Source organism: Juglans regia, chromosome 4 (genome assembly GCF_001411555.2).
Source record: "Juglans regia cultivar Chandler chromosome 4, Walnut 2.0, whole genome shotgun sequence".
Lineage (NCBI taxonomy): Eukaryota > Viridiplantae > Streptophyta > Magnoliopsida > Fagales > Juglandaceae > Juglans > Juglans regia.
Window position 1 is genome coordinate 17,890,805 of NC_049904.1, and position 10,077 is coordinate 17,900,881.

The 10,077-nt window shown below is 33.5% G+C and overlaps 1 protein-coding gene across 1 annotated transcript; it reads right to left on the bottom strand.

Annotated features, from left to right (window-relative positions):
- Nucleotides 1-2,308: 2,308 nt before the first annotated feature.
- Nucleotides 2,309-6,980, bottom strand: LOC109009052 (putative uncharacterized protein DDB_G0290521). The gene is made up of 5 exons (XM_018989386.2): nt 6,708-6,980; nt 4,986-5,594; nt 3,591-4,002; nt 3,357-3,434; nt 2,309-2,746 (listed from the first exon to the last, which is right to left on the bottom strand). Exons 1-5 carry the CDS (start codon nt 6,716-6,718, stop codon nt 2,693-2,695), a joined length of 1,164 nt encoding a protein of 387 aa, XP_018844931.1. The 5' UTR covers nt 6,719-6,980; the 3' UTR covers nt 2,309-2,692.
- Between the last annotated feature and the right edge of the window lie 3,097 nt (nt 6,981-10,077).

Genomic DNA, 10,077 nt, shown 5'->3' on the forward strand with positions numbered 1-10,077 from the left:
AGTGTTTGAGATGAGGGACATTATCTGTAGGCATGCATTTAAAATTTGTCAAATGAAGAAGATTCATGTGTTGTCCGATAGAAGTGTCAAATTCTTGGATTTTCACTTGCGGTGAAAACAATCTATTTCATCCATCTACCATTTTAAAAAATTAATAGAAGTTTTTCACGTACGTAGAAAAGCTATATCAGACGGCTTAAGTTAAAAACATCGTTACTTGCGTAGTTATTGTCCCACTAGCATCTTAATTAACAAGAAAAGACAAAAACAATTATACAACCAAAAAGATGAAAAATAGCGAGGAGTTGGATGGAAAATGATATAACAACAACTATACTTCAGTTTACAACCAAGTATAAAAAAAAAAAATTACTATTTTATTTACTTTGAACCGTTGCAAGTTTAGAAATTTTAAATTAAAATAATAATAAAATTAATATTTTAATATATAGTAATAGTTGAGTTGTAATATAATTAGTGATATATATCATCGTCTGGAGTTGGATGCCCTTATCCTCCTAGTACAGATGAGGCCCTCCGCGCCTCTATTGCGACTAAGAAGGCCATATGAGAGGGGGCAAATCACCTATTCAGGCTATTCTCAATGCAAAGAAGAAGAGGGCGGGAGGGCGGGGGTCACCAAGGTTACATATATTGTGATCCACCCTTGTGCGGAGGCGGATTGCAATATCTCCAACTCTAACGACATGTAGAGGACAACCACGGAGTGGCGTGCCACTTGCACAAGGTGGCCTGGGAGCCGAGCCACCCTCAATGGGTGGATTCGGCAATCTTGTTTGGACTGTTGTGTTGAATTGCAGAATCACCCAACAATACACTACACAAGTGCATTCTATTGCTGCAATACACACTTCACTATCCTAATATTGACATTTCATTTCATTACAACTCATTATATAAATTGATCGAGTACTAATAAAGCACCAAATATATTTAATTTTTTATATACATAAAACTATTTTTTTTAATTTTTAAAAGTATTTTTATTTTGAGAAAAAAATTTATCTTTTAAAATATTGTTTGTTTTGCACATAAATATTAATAAGTTTTATTTCTCACTTTATATTTTTTAATTTAGCTGGATATTTTATTATTATTATTGTTGTTATTTATTTCAAGGGTAAAGGTAAAATTCTCTTTTCAAGTGAAAAGATCACAAATTTCTATGCATCAATGATCGCAAAAATTAATAGACGGTGCTACGTCCACCCAGCTTCGTTGGGATCTACCATAAGGCATAAATTATTGATATTTTTTATTATTTTTTTACATGTAATTTTTAATAATTTTAAATATTTAAAAAAATTATAATATTATTAAAAATTATTTTCTTAATTACTAAGTAAAAAGAATAATAAAAAAAAACTCTAGTAGTAACATTGAACGGTAAAAACCAATGTTGAGAGTATCATTTTTCAAAAATAATAGTGTAAGGCAATTGCAAATTGAATGGTAATTTGAAGGAGTGCGTGATTTTTCGCAACTCATCTCAACTTATCTCACTACTATTTATTACTATTCAGTAACTTTAACTCATAAATTTCATTACTATTCATAACTCATCTCATTACTATTTACAATCTATCTCAACTCATCTCAAATTATCTTCGAATCCAAACGTCTCCTTAAGCATCCAACTAATTCAATATTACTCTACTTTCCATAATTCCCACGTCTCGTATAATCCCACCAAGTTCTAAGAAAAATAAATAAAACCGTATTTTTTTGACAAGAAATTATGTAAGATTATCCTTTATTAATGGCAGAAGGATAGAACAAAGACAAGCATCTCAGATGGATTTAGGTGGTTGTCTGATTCCTTTTGAGTGATTTCTTATCGTATAAGAATTTTTTGTTTTAAATGAAAGTTTAAAATATTATTTTTTAATATTATTATTATTTAAAAATTTAAAAAAATTGAATTAAAATTTAAAAAAAATTATTTCTTACATTTGATGTGAAAATTTAAAATATTATAACGATAAGACTAAATAAAAATAAAATTTTGTGCCTCGTCCCAGAACATTGGATTAGCTGTAAAAAGTTTCACAATTAAGATGGAAAGAAAACACTTCCAAGGCGTGAACAAAGGCAAAAAAAAATTATATAAATAAAAAAGAAAAAAAAAAAAAAAAGGTGAAACAGCTCTTTGTGATTGATGAGGAAGAAACTATAGGGGGTAGGTTCCCTTCAGATGAAGAGCATGCACAACATGAAAGACTTTCACGCAAAATGAATGACAAAAAAAAAAAAAAAAATTTGAGAAACCCCAGGTGGCTTGAGCACGTGAGTTAAGATGGTGATAAAGCTCTTATACGTCAGTGGGACCATCATCTCTGAAAGGATGCTGAGCCTGAAACCTCTCGATTTTCATGTCTCCACAGCCTCTGACCCCTTTGTCTCACTGTGTGTTGACATTATAGGGATCAAGTTCATGATATTATAGTACCCTACCATAAGGATCTCAACCTTCTGTATCTCTCAACCTCACCTCATATATGATATCATTAACAGTAATAACTCAAGTAATACACTCATCAATGGAGCAGATAGAATTGCAAAAGGTGGTGGTGGTTTGTGGACCCCAATCACACCAACTATACACAGACATAATTGCTTTGTGACTTCACAGAGAGAGACAGAGAGATGGCAAAATTGAATAACTTTCCCCCTACTCGGATTCACTGTCAAAGCTCTCCATTCCTTTCAGACCCCTTCGCTTTTGCTGCATATGGCATCCACAACAAGCAACAAACATACTAATAGTTTCAGTCTACAAAGTTATATGTATATATATTATACACACAAGCAAACAATTGAATCTAATATACCCTTTTATATGTACCCATAACTAATGGCTTCGAGCACTTGTATTATTACTTTGACCATAAACATTATGGGTTTTTTTCATTTTTTATTTTTATTTTTAGTTTTTGGATTTTGTTTGGGGGGGGGGAGTCGAGATGGATGGTTGATTTGCAAAGAATATGTCAAAAAACTCCAAAAGAAATGTGTGTGAATCAAGTTGTAATCTCCATCAAGGAAAGTAGATGGAAACATCCAAAGTCAAGCACATGATTGTGAAGGATGACCGAAAGGAAGAACAGAAAAAATAAATAAATGATCGTAGGGACTGGGTCAAAAGACTAAAGAGGTGTTTGTTCATTGCTGAGACTCCAAGTTTATTTTAAAAGTCTTTGATTAATACAAATGCTTGCCAAAAAAGATTGAAAAAATAAAAAGAGTTGTAGTTTGTTATGGGCGGTCTCTCTCGCACTCTTCCAAAATCCAAAAAGGCCAAGAAGAGTAACACAACCGAGAAAGAGAATCAATACCTTCTTCACACATTTCTTCTCCCGAACCTCATATCGATTCCTTGTCAAGTCCGACAGCCACATCCCTGGAAAACAATACTGCACCAAAAACACAGTAACCCACAAATTTATATTTGGTATCTGCATGGAAGAATTTGGAAGGAAGAGAGCCACTCAAGAAAGGAAACATATTATTATTATTGATATGATTTATGTGGATTTTTCCTGTTGGGTTCTTATTTTCAGTATTTTTACCTGTAGAGCTTTATCAATATTCTTGGCTCTTTTCTTGGGTCTCTGAGAGAGCTTTGTGCCTTTCATTGCAAGGAAATCATCTTCTTTCTCCTTTCTCGACAGAGAAATGTAAATCCTGGGCCACTCAGTCACTTCAAAATTCACCTTTTCTCCTCCTCCTCCTCCTCCCAATGGAGCAGCAGCGTTACTACGGCGGGATTCCTGCTCCAACAGTGTGTGATTAGCAATCCCAACACGATCAGAGGATCCATTTGGCTTCTCATCTTTTGCTGACCCAGAACAAAGCATCACCTTTCTATCATGTTTTTCAGGAGGAGGAGATCGTTTCCCCGCCGTAGATCTCGGCAGCACCCTGCCACCGTTTCTTGATGGTGACCCATTTCCTACACGACCAGATCGCTCTTCTAAAGTCCTGGGCATGGCGGCCTAGAAATATTAGGTAATAGATAGCTAAAGGTGCTTGCTTTGGGATGGTTGCAGAGTAAATTCAAGTTCTAAAACTTCGATGAGAACGGAAAAATCGAAAAGACAGGATTTTTAATACCCACCCAGAACATTAAAATGCATTTAACATACACTTGTCTATACTATACTAGTACCACATACTAGCAATTAATTATATTAAATAAATATAGTAATTCATGTCAATATATCTTATAAAAAACAAAAAAGGAGTTTGAACTTTGAATTCTAATCAGAAAGAACAAATAAGGGAAACGATTTTCAAAGAGTTCTTTTCTTTTTTTTCTCCTCTCAAATTTCAAGATCGGGGATTAGAGGACTGTAACGGGGCTCAAAGCAATTCTCTGTCATAATCAAGGGACGGAATAAGGCATGAATAGGGGATACCCACTAAACCCAACAAACATTTGTGAAAGAGAATTGGAAAGCAGAGACAAAAACAAGAGAGGGATGGAGGACTAGGATTGGACTGCCTGAATCTTGATAACCCACTTGATCTTTTAGGTCTTTATTTTCCATACCCATCTTTTTGAGGGGCACAAAGGTAAATTAGTAAAAATGTGCTGTTTTCAACTAATATATTCTACAGAAGCAGCTAAAACATAGCGATCAAGGGTAAGCACAGCATCTTGATTTCAGATCCTGGATCGAGGTGAGTAACGTCTGAAATTTACCAAATAAAAGCAAATACGAAGACCCGGAATGACATTTAAGGGAAATTATTCATCATTCATCCTACATCTAAAGACGAGAAGAAACCAAACAAAAAAGTCCTTGATGAATCATAATGCAAGATCTACAAAAAACAAAAAACTTAGCAAATAAAGATGCATAAAAACGTACTAATTAGAAAAATATTTTCCAGGAAAAAAAATGAAAGAAAATATTCGGTAGAGCGAGAAAAACAAGAAATGAAAGCAAAAAGGTTGATACCTGTTTGAAAGAAAGGAAGAAGCTTCCCTTCTGGGTCTGGTGGTGCCATTAGAAGTAGAAACGGGAGGAAGGGGCAGTGGCGGCGGCGGCATCGATAAGGCGGGGGTTAGTCTCCTCTGGGATTTGATAGCAGCAGACGACGATGAAGATGAAGCCGAGTCATCGGTCGGTACGCGGACATCGGTCCTTGAGACCCTTGCCCTTTTTCTTTGGCCCCACTGCAATAGCATGTCTCCGTTACCAGCTCCAGCACCCCGGCCGGGGCTGGGACTGGCACTCGCACTAGGACTTGGACTCCTGTCGCGTTTCGGGTTCTGGGTCGGGATCTGTGCCTGGTGGTTCTTTGCTGGTGGTGGTGGGGAATCATGGTGGTGGTTCTCGGATTGGGGAGAAGTGGGTGCAGCCTCGAGGGTGGTGTTATGGTCTTGAGTTGTTCTAGATGGGGATCTGAATCTGAAGCCTTTGCCTTCCAAAGTAGAACAACTAGTGCTATTCACGATTGGTTTGGTAGTATTCGTCGTGGTGTGGAGAATTCTGCCATTGGTGATGGACCTTTTCACATTGCTCAGAGCCAGAGGAACACCATCTGGGCTGCTTACTCTCTGATATCTGCATAACCAAAAAAATATACACATTCAATACCATTAACCCTTTCGATTCAATTGGGAAAAAAAGTTAATCACAAGATCTGATGGCGCAAAGGGAGGATATGACAAAAAGAACAGATTCCCTTTCCCAGCTGCTCACCCAAATTGCTCTAAAATGTAATCGGCATTACACGAATGAAAACATTCAACACACACCAAGAGAAAGCACTCAACACTAAATGTGCACAAGAAATGTTCAGACATTCAAGGATTTATGTTTAGCATAATGAAAATAACAACATTTTTAGGATGGAAATTCATTTTCGGAACATAAGGCCACAGGTGAATCCTCCAGCAACGCAACCGGTGACCTGCAACAAAATCTAGCAGAAAGCAAACGAGCTCTGGTAAAGCTTCTTAAGCTCGGTGCATCGCCCCATGAGTAAGGAAGAATTTCTTCAGGAGGTTTGGTGTTGTTCCCTTGTTGATTACTTTCCGAATATCTAATCGAGAAATCCAGGTTCAAAAACATCTTGACCGCTGTAGAGAAGCAATTACCTTAAGGCTTGAACCCGCCAGTGAGATTTGTTGCCAGATTAAGATGCAGAGACTCTCCAGCAACCGAATCTAAAGAAATATGATAATCGATTGGAATTCAAAACAATAAAACCGTAAATCTCAATCTCAATCTCGTGGGTATCTCGATCATTCCACACTCACACACAGAGAGAGAGAGAGAGAGAGTCTTCCGTGATATTTTCATTCATTCAAGAAAAAAGACAAGCAACAAAAGGACCAAATTCGGGTCCAACCCACAAGAAGGAGCTCAGTTTTCAAAGAAACCGAGGCATTGCTGCCTGCCAACAATTTCCACCATGAAAATGGTTGATATCAAACAACAATAACTTGGGGGGTGGGCGTGTGGGGCTGAAGAAAAACAAAAGAATAAGAACATCTCAATCAAGTATCGGCAACAACAGGATCCAGGAACTCATTGCGCCATCAGATAAAGCTACAAAAGGGAAGAAGAAAATAAATTCATCTCAAGGCCTCGAGCAATGGCTATATATATTCTGGCCTTTTATAATCACAACAGAGAGACACACAGAAAGAAAAGGGATATATGGAGGCAGACCTCATCGACATATATGTACTCCAAAGGATGAATATTGCTGGAACAAATTCTGCTTTGATCCCTCAATCACTCACTCAACCAGCTTTCTGTGAAACAAACGGATACGCGTTTCGGTAACGAAAACACCTATCAAAATGACTTCTTTCTTCCGATAAATTCAAATGAGATAAATCAAAATAAGACAAGAACAGAGAAGAAGAATGCTAGAAAGAGAGAAAGAAGAAGAAGGAAGAAGGAGAACAGTAAGAGAGCTACAGAGGATGGGCGATGAAACGATATAGTAGTAAACAAAACAGGTTTTAACAAAGTTCTTTTATCAATCGAATTCTCTAAAACACCCCCATGTTGTCACGTTATCTCCCACTCTGCCACCATATACATATTAAAACCCATTCCCAAGAATTCCATCACCCCCTTCAATCCCATTACCCTACAACTTCCCAACACTAGGGTTAGAAGTTGCCGTCCCAACCCAAATGCATCGAATCCTTCGCTTGTGAAATTACCATTTTTTTTTCTCTTTTTTTTTTTCTTTACTTGATATTTATTCAATTTTTTTTAAAAAATTATGTGACGCTGACACACTTTACTTTACGATTGTAAATATCATTTTTTTTAAGCGTAAATTATACTAAACTTCATCAAATACGACCTTTTAATCTTGCAATGATACTTCCAATAAGGCTTGATATTCTTAATTCATAATTTAATCTCACTTTACACTCTTGCTTGAATTCTAGTGTTAAATTGGATGGAAAGTAGTTCACATGCATTGCATGAACAATTTTTCGATTTGAAATTGATCGAATTGTGTTTATTTTATGTGCCGATTTGGAAAATAATATTGTATTTTTAAAAATGGTACTTTGATCATTTATGTAAAAAATTACACTTAAACAATACAACAACTACTTTTCCTCTAATTTAATAGCAAAACCTAAGGAATGGTTCAAAGAGACATTATAATATTTAATTTAGGGTGTTAGGAAAGGAAAATGATAATTTAGAAGTGTTTTAGAAAAGGTGGCAATTGAGGGCTTGAGTATCATCCTTCTTTTGATCTTTGTTTAAAGACCATGTTCAAATAAAATCTCAAGACATTTTTCTAATTAAAATTCAAATAAAATTTTAGTTTTTTCTCATGGTGGGGCCCTTCCCCCCCAAGAAATTTCAATTCTAGCTCGTTAGTATTGGTGGAGTTTTTTTAAACAGCAATGCTATATACAGTCTGTGAAATACACAAATATTGTGCAGTCATTTTGAAAAAGAGTGGGGTCTACTTATAAAAAATTAATTTCTTTTTATGTGGGTCTTATATTTATTCACTTTTTTCAAAGCGACTGTACGGTGCTTGCACACTCACGACTGCAAATATCATTTCTCTTTTTTAAATCCTCTTGAAATCATTTCTAAAAAGTATATCAACAAGTGAATCCAATATGTAAAATATTTAATTAAATATATTAGAGTGTAGAGTTAGATTTCGAAGATCATGCTCTAATACCATGTAATATCACTCTTTATTCTAAAATTTTATTGTAATTGAAATAGGTAGATTTAATATTTATATTATATTGTTAACGCATATAAAATGCCATAATGGCATCCTCGACCGTAAGTATTCTTCTGCCTTGTCTTATTATTATTTTTTTTTATCTTAAAAAATTATCTATGATTTTTCAAGAAACATGAAAAAAGGGCAATTGTATTTTATAAGAAAAGAAAAGATAATAGAATATCTATAGATTATTTAATTTTACAAAATATTGAACCCTATTCCTATGATGCCACATCATCAACAATCTCACTAGATTATTAAATTGTTTATTTTATAAAGTTAAAATTATAAATATAGTATAGTATATCCAATTAAAATAATTAATCTTATTTAAATTCAAAATTATTAATTGAAAAACAATACATTTAATTAAATTACTAATATTAATTTCAAATTACTAGTCCTTTAACATTTTTAAAGCGCATTTTTTTCCTTTCTCAAATTATACCCATTAACTTTGAAAAATTATATAAATAGCTCTTGGTTTCTCTCTTCACATCACTTCTTGAGATTAAAAAGCTAACGGATGACTAGTTAAAGAATCACATAAATGCCATTATATTTCTTGGTTCCTATCATAAATGCTATTAAATTTTAAAACAAGTTAAAGAGTAATTAAGCCGTTATGACTATAATTATTTTGACACGCTCTATACATAGCTATGGGTTCCTCTTTTCATTTAAATAAAGTTTACGAGGTTTCCTCCTCACTAATATAGAAATAAATGAGAATAAGAGATTATATTTTTCTTTTTCTTTTTTTTTTAAAAAAAAACATATTACATTCATTAATAACGAACATTATAATTTTGATCTGAAACATATATAACAAGTCAACTACAATATATTAATAGCTCTCCAGTACACAACTGTTACTGACATAGTCTAGTTTATACTGCAAATCTCTACAGACCACCATCTGAGATCTTTTACAACTTTTAATTATTCTATGATATTCCAAAGCATGCTAACTTAGTTATCTAAAATGTTTTTTTTTTTTTTACATACTAAATTTAGTTATTTTTGTGCATTTGATATCAAATAAAATTAGAATTATTCCAACTACAAGTTTTGATTGTAACTATGAAATTCCAAAACCACGAGAATTTTACTTGAAAAGGCAAAATCTTAATTATTGAAAGAAAAATAAATATTTAATTAAACAAGAAATCTATCATAAATCTAGCCAGAATTGAAATCAAAAGTTATAGTCAAAATATTACCATATGAGCAATCAATCATAAAAATCTCATTGTTTCTTGCCATGTTTCCTCTAATCTACTTCTCTAAATTTTAGTCTAGCGAAGGTAACAATTCTACCTTCTTAAATCTACTCAGCTCCTCAAGTGTACCCTAAGTGTATTTTGGATTTTTTTTTGTTTTTTTAAATGTTAAAAAAGTAAAAAAAAAAAAAAAAACACACACACACACACACAAATATATTAGTGATAACTTATTCAAACTCTTAAAAAATAAAAAATAAACTAAGGTAATTTGAACTTTACACTTGAGGGGGTTAATTAGCATTAAAAAATTATATATACTCATTTTTGCGTACTCTTTTACACATTCTACTAATACGATTATCTACGTCACTTTTTCTCAATATAAAATAATTATTTTAGTCAATCATATTAGTATAGTGTATAAAAAAATATATAAAATGATTATATGTAGCAAAACTTATTAGCATTTTTGAGTTCTTCTCATTTAGAGCGGTGCTACATCCAGCACCAAATCTATCTCAAGAAGAACAAATTTTTTTTTATTTATTTTTTTTATATTTATAAATATATTTTTTTTAAAAATTTA